General features: G+C 42.8%; 1 protein-coding gene across 1 annotated transcript; it reads right to left on the bottom strand.

Annotated features, from left to right (window-relative positions):
* Positions 1-11,972: 11,972 nt before the first annotated feature.
* Positions 11,973-19,707, bottom strand: LOC127671911 (acylcarnitine hydrolase-like). Its single transcript, XM_052167015.1, has 12 exons — positions 19,592-19,707; positions 18,750-18,960; positions 17,472-17,610; positions 16,678-16,811; positions 16,338-16,596; positions 15,520-15,618; positions 15,113-15,253; positions 14,911-14,991; positions 14,523-14,667; positions 14,039-14,176; positions 13,628-13,700; positions 11,973-13,208 (listed from the first exon to the last, which is right to left on the bottom strand). Exons 1-12 carry the CDS (start codon positions 19,665-19,667, stop codon positions 13,022-13,024), a joined length of 1,683 nt encoding a protein of 560 aa, XP_052022975.1. The 5' UTR covers positions 19,668-19,707; the 3' UTR covers positions 11,973-13,021.
* Between the last annotated feature and the right edge of the window lie 321 nt (positions 19,708-20,028).

Below are 20,028 nucleotides of genomic sequence, written 5' to 3' on the forward strand. Positions count from 1 at the left end.
AGCACCTGCTGTCTCCTGAGTTTTTGATCTTAGCCATTTTGACTAGTGTGAGGTGAAATCTCAGGGCTGTTTTGATTCACAATTCCCTAATAACTAAGGATGCTGAACATTTCTTTAGGTGCTTCAGAGCCATTTGAATTTCCTCAGTTGAGAATACTCTGTTTAGCTCTGTACCCATTTTTAAGTAGGGTTATTTGACTCTCTGTAGTCTAACTTCTTGAGTTCTTTGTATACATTGGATATTAACTCCCTATCAGATGTAGGATTGGTAAAGCTCTTTTCCCAATCTGTTGGCTTCCATTTTGTCCTATTGATAGTGTCCTTTGCCTTACAGAAGCTTTGTAGTTTTATGAGGTCCCATTTGTTGATTCTTGTTCTTAGAACATAAGCCATTGGTAGTCTACTCAGGAAAATTTTACCTGTGCCCATGTGTTCAAGGTTCTTCCCCACTTTCTCCTCTATAAGCTTCAGTGAATTTGGTTTTATAAAAAGGTCCTTGATCCACCTAGACTTGAGCTTTGTACAAGGAGATAAGAATGGGTCAATTTGCATTTTTCTACATGTTGACCTCTAGTTGATCCAGCACCATTTGTTAAAAACGCTATCTTTTTTTTCCACTGGATGTTTTTTAGCTCCTTTGCCAAATATCAAGTGACTGTAGGTGTGTGGGTTCATTTCTGGGTCAATTCTATTCCATTGATCTTCCTGCCTGTATCTGTACCAATACCATACAGTTTTTATCACTATTGCTCTGTAGCAGAGCTTGAGGTCAGGGATGGTGATTCCCCCAGGAGATCTTTTGTTGTGGAGAATAGTTTTTGCTATCCTGGGTTTTTTGTTATTTCAAATGAATTTTCAGATTGCTTTTTCTAGCTCTATGAATAATTGATTTGGAATTTTGATGGGGATTGCATTGAATCTGTAGATTGCTTTCACCAAGATGGCCATTTTTACTATATTAATCCTGCCAATCTATGAGCATGGGAGATCTTTCCATCTTCTGAGATTTTCTTTGATTTCTTTCTTCAGAAGCTTGAAGTTCTTGTCATACAGATCTTTTACTTGCTTCGTTAGAGTCACGCCAAAGCATTTAATATTATTTGTGACTATTGTGAAGGGTGTCAGTTCCCCAGTTTCTTTCTCATCTTGTTTATCCTTTGAGTAGAGGAAGGCTACTGATTTGTTTGAGTTAATGTTATAACCAGCCACTTTGTTGAAGTTGTTTATTAGCTTTAGGAGTTCTCTGGTAGAATTTTTGGGGTCTCTTAAGTATACGATCATATCATCTGTAAATAGTGATATGTGGACTTCTTCATTTCCGATTTGTATACCCTTGACCTCCTTTTGTCAAAGGTATAATTGCTCTGGCTAGGCCTTCAAGTACTATATTGAATAGATAGGGAGAGAGTGGGCAGCCTTGTCTGGTCCCCAATTTTAGTGGGATTGCTTCAAGTTTCTCTCCATTGATGTTGGCTCCTGGTTTGCTGTATATTGCTTTCACTATGTTTAGGTATGGGCCTTGAATTCCTGATCTCTCCAAGACTTTTATCATGAAGGGATGCTGAATTTTGTCAAAAACTTTTTCATCATCTAATGAAATGACTATGTGTTTTTTCTTTGAGTTTGTTTATGTGGTGGATTACATTGATGGATTTACAAATATTGAACCATCCCTGCATTCCTGGGATAAAGCCTACTTGATCATGGTAAATTATTGTTTTGATACATTCTTGGATTCAGTTGGCCAGAATTTTGTTGAGTAATTTTGCATCAATGTTCATAAGGGAAATTTGTCTGAAGTTCTCTTTACTTGTTTGTTCTTTGTTTGGTTTAGGTATAAACATTATTGTGGTTTCATAGAATGAATTGGGTAGTGCTCCTTGTGTTTCTATTTTGTGGAAGATTTTGAAGAGTAATGGTATTAGCTCTTCTTTGAAGATCTGATAGAATTCCCCACTAAACCCATCTGGTCCTTGGCTTTTTTTTTTGGTTGGGAGACTATTAACAATTGCTTCTATATCCTCAGGACTTATGGGATTATTTAGATGTTTTATCTGATCCTGTTTTAATGTTGGCACCTGGCATGTATCTAGAAAATTGTCTATTTCATCCAGACTTTCCAATTTTGTTGAGTATAAGCTTTTGTAGTAGGATCTGATGATTTTTTTGAATTTTCACAGTTTCTGTTGTTATGTCTCCTTTTTCATTTCTGATTTTATTAATTTGGATACTACCTCTGTGCCCTCTGGTGAGTCTCGCTAAGGATTTATCTATCTTGTTGATTTTCTCGAAGAACCAGTTCTTGGTTTTGTTGAATCTTTGTATAGTTCTTTTTGTTACTATTTGGTTAATTTCAGCCTTGAATTTGGTGATTTCCTGCTGTTTACTCCTCTTGGGTGCATTTGCTTCTTTTTTTTCTGGAGCTTTCAGGTGTGCTGTTAAGCTGATAGTGTAGGGTCTCTCCGGTTTCTTTTTGGAGGCACTCAGGGCTATGAGTTTTCCTTTTAGCTCTGCTTTCACTGTGTCCCAATGTTTTGGTATGATGTGTCGTCATTTTCATTAAATTCTGAAAAGCCTTTAATTTCTTTCTTTATTTCTTCCTTGACCAAGCTATCATTGAGTAGAGCATTGTACAACGTCCATGTGTGTGTGTTTTCTGTTGTTTTTGTGTGAACTTAAGACCGTCCTTAGGTCATGCTGATATGATAGGTGCACAGAATTATTTCAATATTTCTGTATCTGTTGAGGCCTGTTTTGTGATCAATTATATGGTCAATTTTGGGAAAGGTACCATGAGGTGCTGTGAAGAAGGTATATTCTTTTGCTTTAGAATGGAATGTTCTATAGATATCTGTTAAATACATTTGGTCCATAACTTCAGTTATTTCACTGCATCTCTGCTTAGCTTCTGTTTCCATGATTTGTCCATTTTTGAGAGTGGGGTGTTGAAGTCTCTCACTATTATTGTGTGGGGGTGCAATGTGTGCTTTGAGCTTTAGTAAAGTTTCTCTTATGAATGTGGGTGTCCTTGCATTTGGAGCATATGAGAGATCATCTTGGTAGATTTTTCCTTTGACCAGTATGAAGTGTCCCTCCTTATCTTTTTTGACAACTTTTGGTTGAAAGTCAGTTTTATCCGATATAAGAATGGCCACTCCAGCTTGTTTCTTGGGACCATTTGCTTGGAAAATTGTCTTCCAACCTTTGACTCTGAGGTAGTGACTGTCTTTGTCACTGAGGTGGGTTTCTTGTATGCAGCAAAATGTTGAGTCCTATTTACATATCCAGTCTGTTAGTCTATGTCTTTTTATTGGGGAATTGAGACCATTGATGTCAAGAGATATTAAGGAAAAGTGATTGTTACTTCCTGTTATTTTCATTGTTAAAGGTGGAATTCTCTTTGTGTGGGTATCTTTTTTTGGGTTTGTTGAAAGAAGATTACTTTATTGCTTTTTCTAGGGTATAGTTTTCCCCCTTGTGTTGGTGTTTTCCACCTATTATCCTTTGTAGAATGGGTTTGTGGAAAGATATTGTAAATTTGGTTTTGTCATGGAATGTCTTGTTTTCTCCATCTATGGTAATTGAGAGTTTTGCTGGTTATAGTAGCCTGGGCTGACATTTATGTTCTTATAAGGTCTGTATGACATATGCCCAGGATCTTCTAGCTTTCATAGTTTCTGGTGAGAAGTCTGGTGTAATTCTTATAGGACTGTCTTTATATGTTACTTGACATTTTTCCCTTACTGCTTTTAATATTTTTCTGTGTTTTGTGCATTTGGTGTTTTGATTATTATGTGACGAGAGGAATTTCTGTTCTGGTCCAGTCTGTTTGGAGTTCTGTAGGCTTCTTGAATGTTCATGGGCATCTTTTTCTTTAGGCTAGGGAAATTTTCTTCTATAATTTTGTTGAAGATATTTACTAGCCCTTTAAGTTGGAAATGTTCACTCTCTTCTATACCTATAATCCTTAGGTTTGGCCTTCTCATTGTGTCCTGGAATTCCTGGATGTTTTGGTTAACAATCTTTTTGCATTTTGCATTTTCTTTGAGTGTTGAGTCAGGGTTTGCTATGGTATCTTCAGCACCTGAGATTATTTCTTCTATCTCTTGTATTCTGTTGTTGATGCTTGCATCTATGACTCCTGAATTCTTTCCAAGGTTTTCTATCTCCAGAGTTGTCTCCTTTTGTCATTTCTTTATTGTTTCTACTTCTGTTTTTAACTCCTGGATGGTTTTGTTCAGTTCCTTTATGTTTGTGTTTTCTTGTAATTCTTTAAGGGATTTTTGTGTTTCTTCTTTTAGGGATTCTACCTGTTGACCCATGTTCTCCTGAATTTCTTTAAGGGAGTTATTTATGTCCTTCTTGAAGCCTTCTATCAGCATCATGAGATGTGATTTGAAATCCAGCCCTTGCTTTTCTGGTGTGTTGTGGTATCTAGGATTTGCTGTTGTGGGAGAACTGGGTTCGAACGATGCCATGTTGCCTTGTTTTCTGTGGTAATGTTCTTGTGCTTGCCTTTTGTCATCTGGTTAACTCTGGTGTTAGTTGGTTTTGATGTCTCTGACTGTGGCTTATCTGTCCTGCAAGCCTGTATATTTGTACACCTGAGATTGCTGTTCTTTCTGTGCGCACAGCTATGTAGGCACTCCTGAGAGACCAGCTCTCCTGTGCTCCCAGGCCTCTCTGCATCCCAAATGCCCTGAGTGTGGCTGCTTTTCTAGGAAGTATCAGGAGCTGGTGTCTTTACTGTGGCAGACCTGGCAAGAGTCTGCCCCGGAAGAAAGGGCAGTCAGTGGTAGAAGGGGCAGAAGGAATGGAAGGGGAATGGTATTCGGGAGGGGAGGGGTTTTGGTGGTTGCTGGGTAGCGAGTCCCACCAGTCAGACCCCCAGCAGCAGCTCTGTGCCTCCGGAGGTGGGAGGGGTTTTTTACCAAATGCCCTGAGTGCAGCTGGTTATCTAGGAAGTATCAGGAGATGGTGTTTTCACTGTGGCAGACCTGGCAAGATTCTGCCCTAGCAGAAAGGCAGGTGGCAGTGGAAGAGCTCTTGTTTTATTTATTTATTCTTCTTTCATACAGTACATCCCATCATACAATAGCCTCCCCTGTCTCCATTACTCCCAGACTCACTTCACTTCTCTCCCAGGTGTACTCCTCTCCCATTTCCTTTTAGAAAAGAGCAGCCAAAGACAACATAAAAAGATGCAATAAGACCAGGCACAAATCTTCATAGCCAGGCTGGATGAGACAACCCAGTAGGAAGAAAAGGGTCCCCAAAACAGGCAAAAGAGTCAGAGACACTCTTACTCCAACTGAGGAGTCCCACAAAAGCCCAAGCTATGCTACCACCTAGATGCAAGGACCTAGCACAGACCCACGCAGGCTCCATGATTGTCACTTAGGTCTCTGTGAGCTCTTAAGAGCCCTGCTTAGTTGATACTGTGGACTGTGTTTTTCTGGTGTACCTACAACCCTTTCTCTCTTCTTCTCTGGAGAGCTGCTTAATGTTTGGCTGTGTGTCTCTGCATCTTCCTCCAACAGTTGCTAAAAGAAGACTCTGATGATGATTGTGCTGGACACCAATCTATAAGTATAGTGGAATCTCATTAAGAATCACTTCAATGATTTTTTTGGCAGTCCTATTTGGTTTTATCCTAAGTTTCTGAACTATATAGTTTCTGGTTCCTTGCCATCCTCGATTGTTTAGGGTATGGGATTACTCTTACTCTCCAGGTGTGGGCTTCAAGCTAGAGCAGGTATTGGTTTGGTACTTCTACAGGTTTTTAGTCACAATTGCCCCAGTATATCTTGCAGGCAGGATAGAATGTAGGTAGAAGGTTTTGTGGCTGGGTTAGTGTCCCAGTCGCACCACTGGAAGCCTTGCCTGGTTAGAGAAGATGTCTAGTTCAGGATCCATATCCTCCATTACTAGGAATCCACACTGGGGTCATCAGCACAGGTTCTGGGAAGTTTCTACTTCATTATTCATCCATTTGTTAGATAGCAGAATGGCTATTCCAGCTTGCTTCTTAGGTCCATTAACTTGGGAAATCTTTTCCCAATCTTTACTCTGAGATAATGTATATCCTTGAGATGTGTTTCTTATATGGAGCCAAAGGATGGATATTATTTTGGTATCTTTTCTGTTTGTTTATGTCTTTTATTAGGGAATTGAATCCATTGATAATGAGAGATATCAATGACCAATAATTGTTAATTCCTGTTATTTTTTGTTGTTGTTATTGTTGTGTGTGTGCGCGTGTGCGTGTGCATGTGTGTGTGCGTGTGTGTGCGTGTGTGTGTGTGTGTGTGTGTGTGTGTGTGTTTCCCTTCCTTTGGCTTTGCTGGTATGAGATTAATTATTTCCCGTGTTTCCATGAGTGTAGTTTTCTTCTTTGGGATGAAGCTTTCCTTGCCTTCTATAGAGCTGGATTTGTGGATAAATATTTTTTAAATTTGACTGGGTTTCCACATCACCTCCCCAATTTCAGTTGTACTCTCTCCTGCTGTCCTTCCTCCCAATCTTCTCCCCCTGCCCCTGTACCCATCCCCATCTGCTCCCAGCCCACTCACAAAACCTTTTCTATTTCTTCTTCCCAGGGAGATCCATATAGCTCCCCTAGAGCCCTCCTTTGTACCTAACCTCTCTGAGTCTGTGGATTGTTCCACAGGCCTGCTCTCCTTGCTTCCTTTCAGCCTTCTTTATATCTGGCCTCCTCTGGCAAGTGTTGCCCATTCTGAGGGAGAGCTTTCTCTTCTCAGTTAGTTGTTCTTGGAAGTACCCCATAGACCCACCTAAAGGCATTCTCTTAGTGGGCTCTAGATCCAACTAAGTTGAAAATCAAGATCAACCACCAATGGGCTGGAAAGATGGCTCAGCAGTTAAGAGCACTGGTTGTTCCTCAAGAACACCCAGGTTTAATTCCAAGCAACCACATGGCAGCTCACAATAGTACAATTTAAGCAGTTTCAGAGTATTGGATGGTCCTTTCTGGCATCTGTGGGCACTGCATGCAGCATGCTGTACACAGGCATACATATAGAAAAAACACTCATACTTGTTAAAAAGAAGATCAGCCATCAAAAGTCTACCCCTTATTAACTTGAGAACCACAACATATCCTTTTAGCATGCTTATTTTTCAAGTGAATACAATAACCAAAATCTAATTCTGTCTAATGTGATAGAAGTCTCCCACATAAAAATGAAAATACACCAGAGTAGATGGCAAAGTCTTTTGAAGAATGTTTAGCTTTTTTGTATATCATAAATTAACTGATAGCATAGATTTACACTTGACTATTTAAATAATCTCAGTGTTTTATTAGATAGTGAAGAACTAAGAGAAATAAAGTACAAATACTTAATAAGTATATATGTAATTATCTTCATCAATATATTCTTAACGGAACAGTACAAAAACATCTATAACAATTAAAACCACTGTTTCTGTAGTTGGTCACATGACTTTTTATGACATTTATACCTATCTTCTAGCACATTTTGTATCCATTCCACTTTTAGCAAGCACCTAAACAGGTCTTGGTTCTCTCCATGGTAGGCAACCCACACCTTTACTCATGCAGAATCTGGAGCTTATAATTCTGCCTGGATTGGGCTGTTGTAGTTTGACATCAACCCTAATAACAGGGTGTGGTGTCACCAAAGAATGCCTGAAAGCGTCTCTCTAACTCGCGTCATACTCTTTATTACCCCTGTTACAGAGAAGCAGTCTAATTTTCCTTTGATAATCTGGCAATCATCCCGGCTAACACAGGTATTCATAGCCTGCTGACAGAAAGGCACCAGGAACTCAGATAGTCTAAGGGGAAAGTCTTAGTGTCGGGTCCAATAGAATTTTGTTCTATCTTCTGGTTCTACTCTGAAACTAAAACTTATATGCCAGTTGAGAATAAGGTTATAAAAACAGGAAGCAAAAATTTTGCTAGTGAGCCACTTGGAGGTGCTTGCAAACGGCACCATTCTTATTCCCATCCTTTGACCCGTGAGTCCCAGATTATGGGAGAAAAGTACCACATTTGGATGCTGATTCAGAATATATACAACCTCACAGAAAACCCTGCCTCCACCCTGCAAGCCAGTGGTGCCTATTGCTGAGACCCTTAAATACAATGCCTCGTATTGTGGTGACCCCGATCATAAATTATTTTCATTGTTACTTCATACTTGTAATTTTGTTACTGTTATGAATAGTAATGTTGTAACAGGGCCACAGACATCAGTAAGCCCTGAGGCTTTAGCACAACTGATTTCATGGTAGAAGTACCATCCAGGCTGTAAAACAGCTCACAGACAACCCAACCTGCCAAAACTAAAGCAAAGGCCTAATCCATCAAAGTCCACAGTTCTGGGAAAGTCTCTAAGTATACTAACCTTGCTCTTTGGCTTCTGTAATTCTGTTTCTGGCGAACTGTTCCTGTTAACTGATGTATGTCAACCGAGGACAGAGTTTTTGTGATTAAAAGCTCAACCTGAGAGTGACTCAGTGCTACACTGGGGTCTTGAACTCTCAGTGTAGTTGCAGGCCAGCTAATGAAGACTTCCTATTGGCTTAAACCTATGCCTCATCAGTCTTCTCTGGTAAATATCTCACAACAGTGTAAATATATTATATGCAGGATATCTGATATATGACCCCTGTGAAAGGGTTGACCTCAAAAGTGTCTTGACTTACAGGTTGAGAACTACTTCTCTAAGATATTGCTCTCTACCACTGAACATCCCCTTCTTTAAGGTTAAACACATTTGATTTAAGAGCCAGCGATCCTGCTCTAGGTCTGAACTCCAAAAATCCACTATAATCATATGGGGTCATGTGTTTAAGTATCCACAAAGCTTTATTAAAAGTAGCTAAACCTGGATGTCTAGGGTAAAATGCTTGCTGTACTGGTATGAGTATCTAATTTCAGATCCCCTACACCAATAGAAAAGCTAGACACTGTGACCCGAATCTGTAATCCCAGTGGTGAGGAGTAGTCACAGGTGAACCAAGGGCTCTAACTGACTACGTAGCTTAGGTAAACCAGCAAGCTCCAGGTTCAGTTGGAAACTGCATCTCAAAAAGTAAGGTGGGGAAGCGCCTAGAGATAACATCCTGATGTCAATCTCTTGTCTTCATAAGTACCTATAAATAAAGGTAAGCATACCTACACAAGTGTACATGAATAACACACACACACACACACACACACACACACACACACACACACAGACGGGGGTAGGGTGGGCTGGGATTTTGAAACCTCAAAGCCCACCTTAGTGATATACTTTCTTCAACAAAGCCATACTTCCTTTTTTATTAATCATTTTATTTATTTACATTTCAAATGATATCCCCCTTCCAGGTTACCTTTCCACCAACCCCCATCCCATCCCCTCTCCCCACTTACCTTTGCTTCTATGAGGGTGCTTCACCACCCATTTACCCACTCCCTCCTCACCCCTCTAGCATCCTCTTACGCTGGGGCATCTAGCCTCCACCCCCATTGAAGTCAGACAAGGCCATCCTTTGCTACACTTTGGTTGATGGTTTAGTCCCTGGGAGCTCTGGGTGGTTCAGTTAGTTGATATTGTTCTTCTTATGGGGTTGCAATACCCTTCAACTCCTTTAGTCCCTCCCCTAACTCTTCCATTGGGGTCCTCAGGCTCAGCCTAATGATTGGCTGTAAGTATCTACATCTGTATTGGTTCAGTGCTGGTTAACAAAGGGGAGATACCATCTCCATCTCCAGTAGATAGACACAGCTCCCAGCTGAGGGATGGGGCCACCCATGAATTTCAAAATTTTAAAGCCAGAAATGTTCTAATCCAAAGGAAAGACAGGGACAAAAAATGGAACAGAGACTGAAGGTCACACTTACTAATCCTTCCTAAATAGCCTACTAACTGGGAACCAGACATTCAATTATATAAGCCTATGTGAGCCATCCTCATTCAGACACCAGGGCCACATTACAAATTCTACCTTGTAAAGCAGCGGAGTATGGGTTCTGACTCTTGAGCTCCTCAGACATTAGGAAGAAGGGGATCCTTTTTTTTTTCATTTAAATATTTTTATTTTCTATATTCTTTGTTTACATTCCAAATGATTTCTCCTTTCCCAGATTCCCCCCCCCCATATGTCCATAAACCTTCTTCTCTCCACCCATTCTCCAATCACCTCCCTCCTTTTTCCTCTGTCCTTATATTCCCCTCCAACGCTAGATCAATCCTTTCCAGAATCAGGACCCTCTCCATACTTCTTCATGGGAGTCATTTGTTAGGCGAGTTGTGCCTTCAGTATTCAGAGCTTCTGGGCTAATTAATATCCACTTATCAGAGATTGCATTCCATGTGTATTCTTTTGTGATTGGGTTACCTCACTTAGGATGATATTTTCCAGATCAAACCATTTGCCTAAAAATGTTTGTGAATTCATTGTTTCTAATTGCTGAGTAGTATTCCATTGTGTAAATATACCACATTTTTTGTATCCATTCCTCCTTTGAGGGACATCTGGGTTCTTTCCAGCTTCTGGCTATTCTAAATAAGGCTGCTATGAACATAATGGAGCATGTGTCTTTATTGCATGCCGGGGAATCCTTTGGATATATGCCCAGGAGAGGTATAGCAGGGTCCCCCGGAAGTGTCATGGAAGAAGGGGATCCTAATCACTGTTATTGTTCCCACTGAACAGAGCCAGTAGCAGAGTAGGAAAAGGTTGCATCGGTGGGAGAGTGCTGGGGTGGTGGAGGTCACTAACTCTGTAAACCACCTTAGGAATGTTGGAGATAAGAGCTTCAGAGACACCTAACACTCCATGATCCTTAGACCCATATCTAAAAGTCCTTGGGATATGGAAGACATGATATGTGAAGATGGCAATGGAGAGAGGGATTTGTAAGGGACTGTGATCATGATGTTATGTGAATAAAAAAATTATTGAAAAAAAAGGGAATAGTCTTTAGATAGGCAGTTCTCACAGAAACGTGTTAATTTTTTTTTTTTTTTTTTTTTTTACCAGATTTGCTTTGTTCTTTAAAAACGTTTTCTGTTATAATGTATATAATGTTTGTAATGGCCATATTTATCCCCATTACTCTTTCTTGTTTCCTTTCCCTTCCACTGGCTGTTTTTCATTTCAGACTTTCTGCTTTTTGTGTCTTTTTTTTTCCTTTTTCTTTTCAAGATCCAATGTGCTTAATTAGACATATAGAGTCTCTAGCAAGAAAGCTCTGGGCTCTTTATGACAGGGGAACATGCTTTGGGCAAATTCAGGCAGCTTGAGCACAACTTGGCACCTTTGTGTAATGACATAAAATAAAAGAGAGGGGATTTGTGAGAAAGACCAGAAATGTCTAGTAATAGTAAGGCCAATGGCAAGGTTTTGTTCTTATGAACGAAAATCATGCATATGGACTGTAAAGGCAATGAGTGTTATCATAGGGACCAGGAGGTTGTAGTGGAACTGTGGATGTTAGGAGGACACCCATATATGTGAACAGGTGCTCATGCATGCAGACCGGGGACAACAATCTCTATTGTATATGCATGGACCATCTGATCCTCCCACCTTGTTACTAGGACTCACCCCATAGTGAGATGTGCTCAGATGTGCTGTGATCATGCAAATATGGGTCTTACCATGTACATAGAGCCCTTGGATGTAGGGACAAACCTCAGCACATGCAAAGTACCAATCTAGTTTTTCTTGGCGTGCGCGCGCGCGCGCGCGCGCGCACACACACACACACACACACACACACACACACACACACACACACTGTCCTAGACTTGAGGGGATAAGAGTTACTTAAGATTCATATAAAATTGTTCCACTGACTACTTCGGTATAGAAATAGATGAATGGGGTTGGATAATAAGAAATGGAAGCAAAAAAGAGAAAGAAATGGAAGCAAAAGGATATTGGTATTGATGAATGTACAGATTATCTTGAAACAAATTGTAGGCAAATTTAATTTACAAATACAGTAGATAGAGACACTTTTAGATGTTTTCAAATCTGGTGATCAAGTTGGGAATCTCTATGTGCTGTTTTGAAAATATCTATCAATCATATTTTTATATTGAAAAACTCCAATGTGACAACCCCATAGGAAGAACAACAATATCAGCCAACCAGACCCCTCAGAGCTCCCAGGGACTACACCAACCAAAGTACACATGGAGGGACCCACGGCTCCTGCCACATATGTAGCAGAGGATGGCCTTGTTGCGCATCAATGGGAGGAGAGGCCCTTGGTCCTGAGAAGGCTTGATGCCCTAGTGTAGGAGAATGTGAGGGTGGGGAGGCGGGAGTGGGTGGGGTGGGTGGGGGAACACCCTCATAGCAGGGGAAGGGGGGAAGTGATAGAGGGTCTGGGGCGGGGGTACTGGGAAAGGGGATAACATTTGAAATGCAAATAAAGAAAATATCCAATAAAAAAAGAGTTAGGCCTATTGGAGGCCTGGGCCATGAGGATTGTTAACTATCCCATACACTCAGTGAAAACACAGGTATCATCTTTGGGCTAGAGAACATGTGCAGCAAACCTGTTAGTATCTTAATCTTGGAATTTATGGTCTCCAAAAGTAGGAAGCTGATGTGATTCTGACCTAATCCACTCCCATGATATGGACTATTTGGAGAACCATATCAATGTTCCCCAGAGCTTTACTTAAGACTGTTTTGGTCATAGAGACAAGGACAGTGAGGATGAGAGGTGAGGAAAGGAGAAAGGAAAGGCCCTAGTCCTAGTGGAGTGTGAAAGGAGATGGGGAATCCTGGGGCTCACAAATCCACTGAGAGGGGAGTTTGAGTGGTCTAACTCGTTCAGCAGACCACTTTTTGAATGGGTCTAACAAAAGATGACCCAGCAGGATAAAGAGTCACATGCAGAGTATTTGTGATAAATGGAGAAGAACAGACAAGCATGGAGCTTACGTGAATGTTGGAATGTTTTAGGAACTTGAAGCTGACTCCATCAGCAATGGACATCACATACCATTCCTCACAAAAGGCACTAGAGCTCTTTGTGCATGTTTTGAGATCTCTTTAACTCCTCGATCTTCCGGGGCAGAGTCTTGGTCCAGAACTGCAGCTTTCTGGCCTTCTGGATTCGTCCCACAGCAGGCTGGATGTTCAGCTGTAGATACTGTTCATCATGGTCAAACACAGGCCAGAAGGGTAGACCCTCACTGTTGGGGTTCCTGTGGGTATGCCACCCAGCAAATAAGGGTGAGGTCACTCTGGTCCAAAGCTCCATACACTGATTTGGGTCACGGCTGTGGTTAGGCTAGTGCTTAAGGGGTCTGATCTGACAGGTGTCCTGACATGTGCATACAAATGTCACTTAACTAGTTTCTGCTTCATGTAGGGAAGACTACCTGACCTGTTTTATGTTTCCTCCTAAGAGGCAAGATCTAAAGAGCAGTAGTATATAGCACTATAACCCACCAGCTAGGTCATTGTGAGATGACCAGTATCTGACACCTATAACATCCCTGTATAAATATACTGTAGTGTAGAGAAGACTCTTATCATGTGATGGAAGATCCATGCATGCTAAAAGGTCACCATCTAAAAGGAAGCCCTAGAAGGACCCACATATACAAGGTTGAATTCTTACCCATTCCTTGCAAAGTTGGCCCAGTACTTCATCATCATCTTATTTAGCAGCTTTTCCTCTTCAGTGAGGTTGACTGGAGTCATGAGAAAGACAAAAGTCCAAGGATATGCCACCTCATGCGACTTCCAACTCATTCTTCACATTCACAAGCCCAGTTGTTGTCTGTCCTCAAATTATGGCTTTACTATCAAACCTTCTTCACAATATAGAGTATCCAAGATCCATGCAAGCCTCTAATTGAATTCTTGCCCCAATGTGCTGCCATCTCCTCCATTACAGGCTAGACTGGAAAGGATCCGGATTCTAAACTAGGTATACATTTTTTTTGAGCTATAGGCTTCCTCAAATGGACTGACAGCTAAGGAGCCATCTGGGATCTCATTCAGCTCAGGAAAAATTAGGAAGACTCACATTTCATGCCCCAGAAGAAGGAACCAAAAACAAAAGGAACCTCATCCCCATGGTCAGCATTCACGTGGGGTGGCCTGATGTCCTTGCGGAAGCTGGATTGATGTTGGAATTCATAGAAGTAGACAGGACCACGGGAACCTGGAGGTGGGACAGAGAGTGACTTAGTCATCTCTCTCCTGGAGCTTTTTTGATACATATTTGGTGACAAGATACCTTGATATAGTGTCACCTGGAATCATAAGAGTTAAATTGGAGGTAGAGTCCCAGGCTGGAGCACTAGCAGTGGAACCATACTCATGACCTTCCCAGCTGAGTGGTTTTTATAGGTCAATAGAGTATCAGCAACCCATTTCCTCCTCTGTACCCAGACTTCACTCTCTTAAACTAGACATAAGGAGGCTTAGATACCATGCTGCTCCACAGCGCTCACCTGTGACCCCCATCTCTGAGCTGCTGCCATGAACCTTGCCACAGATGTACTCACGCTGAAAGTGTGCTACTTGGAGAGACGGGATCACAAACATGAAGTCTTCCATCATGTCAGTGAACTGTATTTGGAGGGTTTCTGGGTCCTCAATGTCCCCCATGTACTCTTCCATCAACAGATCACTACACTCAATAGGCAACATCTATACCAAAGACAGAAGGAAAATAGAGGTTAGGCATGTTATTGGTTAAGTAGGTAGTGCACTTGGGTGTGGGGAGAATGGGGCCTGGGATGACATATGGTATAGGCAAAAAAGTTCTTGCTCTGAGGTGACCCTCACAGCATCGTACAAATATCCTGACCTGATTAATAGACAGACAACATTAATAGGGATGCTGTCTGAGAAGGGAATATGAGGGTTTAGACAAGACCAGAGGTATCTCACCATTTGTGGTGCTGTATCCTTCAGAACAGCCTGCAGGTTCTCTCTGGTTATTCCTTTTATTGTCTGAGCAGAGCCTATGACCTGGGTGGCAGAAGACAGTCTTAAGTGTGGGGTCTCATGGACTTGGAGTAAAGATGTATTGAGTTCCCACTGCTTAGCATATGAGTATCCACGTTCCCAGAGGATTGGAAGTGAGCCTCACTTTGGGGACGATATAGCCATACTCATCATTGTTGACACCAATGATGCTGGGGACAGGGTGAAAATCTGCAGAGGCCAACAGCTCCTGAGGATGTTTGGGTAGGAACTCTCCATCCACCACAGCAGGGATCATCTGGAACTTCTGATGGACATTAAAAATCAATGCTGAAGGTTAAAGAAATAAATATCCTGATGTCCACTGAGTCACCGCCACCATTTTCTCATTTCTCACTAGTTTCAGGGTGATCTGCTCACCCTGGAGGAGGAAAACCCACACTTAGATTAGCATATCTTGATATTCATTTTGCACACAGAACTGAAAGAACACAAAGGCATAAAGATGAGGTATTTGGTTCAGAATCTCACATCACACAGACCAGGTTCTCCCAGACACACAATTCTCCCAACCTTGCTAATGACTAGAATCTCCTCTTCACTCTTGCCTCTCAGACAGTGCACCAGGGCTTCTGAGTCTGTGGCCTCACATCCAGAGAGCTTGGCCACCATCTGCAAAGGGAACAAGCAGGGAGATTTCTCAATTCCAACCCCATGATTTTGCATCTAATTCCCACACTATAGTGTGTGTTGTGTGAATTGGAACAAGTGTAAATTGTTCCCATTGTTCTATTGCTCAAAGGTGACAGTGGGAAGCAGGACCCTTTCTACCTGCAATCTGTTCTTTATGCTTAGGGTAGTTTTACTCTCTCCATCATCTTTTGTCTGTTTCATATATGAGGGAAGGAGTAAGTGTGTCATGTTGGTGCATGAAGGCTAGAGGACCCCCTTATTTGACAGTGTTTTTTTTTTTTTTTCTGTGTACACTAGCTGAGGTGGTCTGTGGATTCCAGGGATTCTCTTGTCTCTCTCTGGCTCCCACCTGACCACAGGAACTTTACAATTACAGATAAATGTTACCATTTCCAGCGTTTTATGAATTCTGGGGATTTGAACATAGGTCCTCAGACTTGTATGCCAAGCACTTTAAAAAACCAGCGATTCATCTCTGAGCCCATACATACTCAGTTTTGCCAGTCTACATAACTTTGCTGTCTACGTAACATACCCATCCAGTATAAAGGGGAACTGTGGATTCTAACCCTCGAGCCCTCACAAATAAATGAGCAGATGTCGTTTCCTTAGCTCTTTATTTTTAATACTGAGCACCATAATGCCAGAGTATAGTGCTGTGGCAGCAGATACAGAAGTGAAGTGGTTCAGGCACTCACTTGGTAAACCACCTCAGAGAAGCTAAATATAGTTCCAGGCAGCAGCGCCACTCCACTCTCCATGATGGCTCTGTGAAAGAGGCCTTTGGACATGGGGGATACGACATGAGAAGACACGCTTATGCCTCCTGCTGACTCGCCAAAAATAGTGACCCGGTCAGGGTTGCCACCAAAGTGGACGATGTTCTGCTGGACCCAGCGGAGGGCAGCCACTTGGTCCAGGAATCCCCAGTTTCCCCTGGCGTGCTCATCTCCAGTGCTGAGGAGTGGAAGGGACATGGATCAGAGGGGCGTCTGGATTCTGATCAGCTACCACTCCCCAGTTCAGACCTAGGCTCACCTGAAGAAGCCAAGGACACCCAGGCGGTACTGGATAGTGACCACCACCACATCCTCAGTGGCTGCCAGCGTGGACCCATCATACATGGAAGCCATGCCCACAGTGAGTGCACCACCGTGGATCCACACCATCACCTGGAGAAGTCAAGAGAGATGCCAGGAGGCTCCTGGTGAGAGAGCCCAAGTTCAGCTTGTCTGCTAATTAGAATATTAACTGCGGTGCTTCTGTGCAGCTACAGAAATACATAAAAATCCTCGGGACTTCAGGCCCTCGGCCACAGCCAGAGGCCTCCAGTAGCTTCAAGTCCTTATTTCCACCATGTGTTTCACTTTGATATAATGCCTCTGTGTACAGAGTGACGTCATCGTTACTTAGGCTCTTCACAGTGGAACAAAGAGGGGTCTCCCTGGATCTCTCTCCAGATTGAAAATGTAAAGGATCATCAACCCTCACTGTCACAACAGATAACCCAAGTGACCTCAACAGATAAGTTTGGGTGACCTCAATGTTGAGGTCTTGAGCCCCTAAGTGGTTCTGCCAGAGCACAAGTTGTAGAATGAGTTCTGGTTTTATCAAAGAGCTGGAGCCTTTGATGGCTCGGTGCTCCAGTGCTCTGTGCCCCAGACCCAGGTTTCAGCTGCATTGTGTGGCTGACATGGCCTTCTTTGACCCAAGTAAGGTAAGACTTTCATCAGGGTCCACCCTGCAATGGAACTCAGGTTGGTTTTGTCCCTTCTAATCTTCTTGAAAAATAAAATGTCCTCTCCCCAAGCTGACCATGGCCTGACACTCACAGGCAGGTTTGAGCCCTCGTGGGCGTGGGCTGGTGTGTAGATGTTGAGATACAGGCAGTCCTCAGACATAGAGACAGGTGGCAGGGTCAATCTCATCTCCTTCAGGCCCTCCATATTCATCGTAACATTTTGTGGACAACTGGGTAAAGATGGGAGACAGTTATTCCAAGGGATGTATGGCGAGTATATCCAAATGCGAGTCCAGATTTTATTTTCTTAGCCACCTTTAGCTGCTGCTCGTCACGAGATGCCCTGTTAACACTTATGTGCTTTCTAAATCCTGTCTAACCAAGGAAAAAGCTACAGGCTTAGTGAAAGCTTGGGTGGGGCCAGATTTCTAGGAAGGCCACCAGCAGGGTGGGGCCTGGATATTATTCTTTCTGAGTCTCAGAAAGAGAGACTTGTAGGTGTCTCTCTGGAAATGATTGGCTGTCTGTAGTGACGTTCTTATAATTATATAAGAAAATCGAGCTAAGCATTAGCTGGCATGCAAGCATTTTTCTCGTCTCTGTTCCTGGGCGTGGCTGTGATGGGAGCAGCCCCTCTAGTTTTGATTCACTGTGTTCACCCAAATGATGGATTGTAATCTGGAGCCTCTAAAAGTGGATTTCCCCCCTAAGTTGCTTTTTTTTTTTCATACTTTGTTACAAGCAACAGAAAACAAACTAAGGTCCCCATATTGGAGTTTTGGACTCACACAGCTACTAGAGGTTTCAGTGGATAGTGCTGCCCTAAAGGGTAGTGAGTAGTCACGTGTGCAGACTCTCAGGGACCTTCTCTTGTCTGCAGTGTCTCTACAGGGAATTAATTACATACACTTGCTCCCTGGTCAATGGCACTTGGCCCTATAGATTTTCACAGTGACTGTGAAGGTGGGGTTAGTAGGTACCATCTCTGCTGCACACCTCAGTGATCTGAAGTATATTCTCCTGATTTCAGGGGCCATTGTTACCTAATAGGCCACATGAGCTCATACCTGGAGATCCCTCCCTTTGTGGCAGAGAACACTGGGCATAATCTGAATCTGTGAACAATTTTATCTTTGCTCGTCTCAATAGTGTCTGATGCTAACTTCCTATGAGTGCCAAGCTCTGACGCAGGAGCCTGGCCCAGTTGTTCTACTCAGCCTTAGCACATCACCAGAAAAACACATGGGGCACTCATCCACAAAGAGAGAAAACTGCTGCGTAGCTGAGACGGACGAGACACTTCAGCATGGCCCAGAGCTCAGAGCACAGTCTTCCCTAGAGCCTGAAACCCTCTGGGTCCAGAACTTACATGGCTGGCTGTGCGGTCCCGTCTCTCACACCGCTCCATGGCTCAGGGTCCTCAGGAGGTGCAAAGCGCAGTGGTCCTACAGGAGGCTTGGCAAAGGGAATTCCCAGGAAGGTGTGGACGGCAGCTTTAGTGTCTTTCGTGTGAACCAGGCTGCCTTGGACCTGGCCTGTACGTGTGTTTCTGATGGGGCTGGCCTCTGGTGAGTCGTGACCTGGTGGAGAGATGCCTCAGGGTTAGTTTTTTGTAACAGTTGACATCAGGTTGTGGGAGTTCCCATCTCATTGTTTTCAGTGCTCCCCACGCTCCCCCAGTTCAGCTGTGGGGTTTGAGTGTTGAACCTTCCCTATCCCTCAGGCCCAGGAACCTTTCATATGCCCATCTATGCACATTTTGAAGGGTGTCACAGCGTTTCTGTAGGCCAAAGAGGTCACACAATCAGAGCCATTTGTCTATTTGAATTTATTATTATTATTATTATTATTATTATTATTATTATTATTTTTAAAAGGTAAGTAGTAGCTATACACTGAGAAAAGAAAAAGGACTTCTCATTTTCACTTGAGTTGTCTAGTGCTTTCTCTAGAGTTCCTTACAGTGAACTGTCTCCTCAGTATGGAGTGATCTTAGATGTCTCTGACTCTGCGTACAAATGGGCTCATAAAACCTGAGGGCTTTGGTCAGAGAACTGGGAGGCACACACAGGTTTCCCACACCTTTAGCTGTCATTTCCAACCGCCCTCCCCCTGGCCCGTGCCTTCCCTCCCACAAGCTCTGCTCTGACACACACACAGCTTGGCAGCTCTGACCTCAGTCATTCCCCATGCCAGTTTAGTGAGCCTCACCCTGCACATGGATGAGGAGAAGCAGGAGCCCAAAGACTGCAGCATTCAGCCAGCTCTGCAGTTGGTTCCCTGGCATGGTCAGCTCTCAGGCCTGAGTCTGTGCTGCTAGGACGATCACGTTTCACAAACAGGAAGCAGAATCTGTGAGCCTTGCCCAGGCAGGAATTTAAGCCAAAAAGATATAGGTGGAGCATGTTCTCATTGTAGGAGAACTGTTTAGTCAGAAACGACTCGAGCCAATGGCCTAAAGGCAGGGCAAAGTCACTGTATTTATCAGGGTTTTCCAGAGTAGCAGGGCTTATAAAATGAATCTCTACATAAATATATAGAAACGGGATTTATTAGAACAACTTACAGGCAATGGTGCTAGTAATCGAACCATGGCTAGCTATAACTAGAATGTTCAAGAATCCAGAAGTTGCTCAATCCACAAGGCT

The sequence above is a fragment of the Apodemus sylvaticus genome, chromosome 21 (assembly GCF_947179515.1).
Source record: "Apodemus sylvaticus chromosome 21, mApoSyl1.1, whole genome shotgun sequence".
NCBI lineage: Eukaryota > Metazoa > Chordata > Mammalia > Rodentia > Muridae > Apodemus > Apodemus sylvaticus.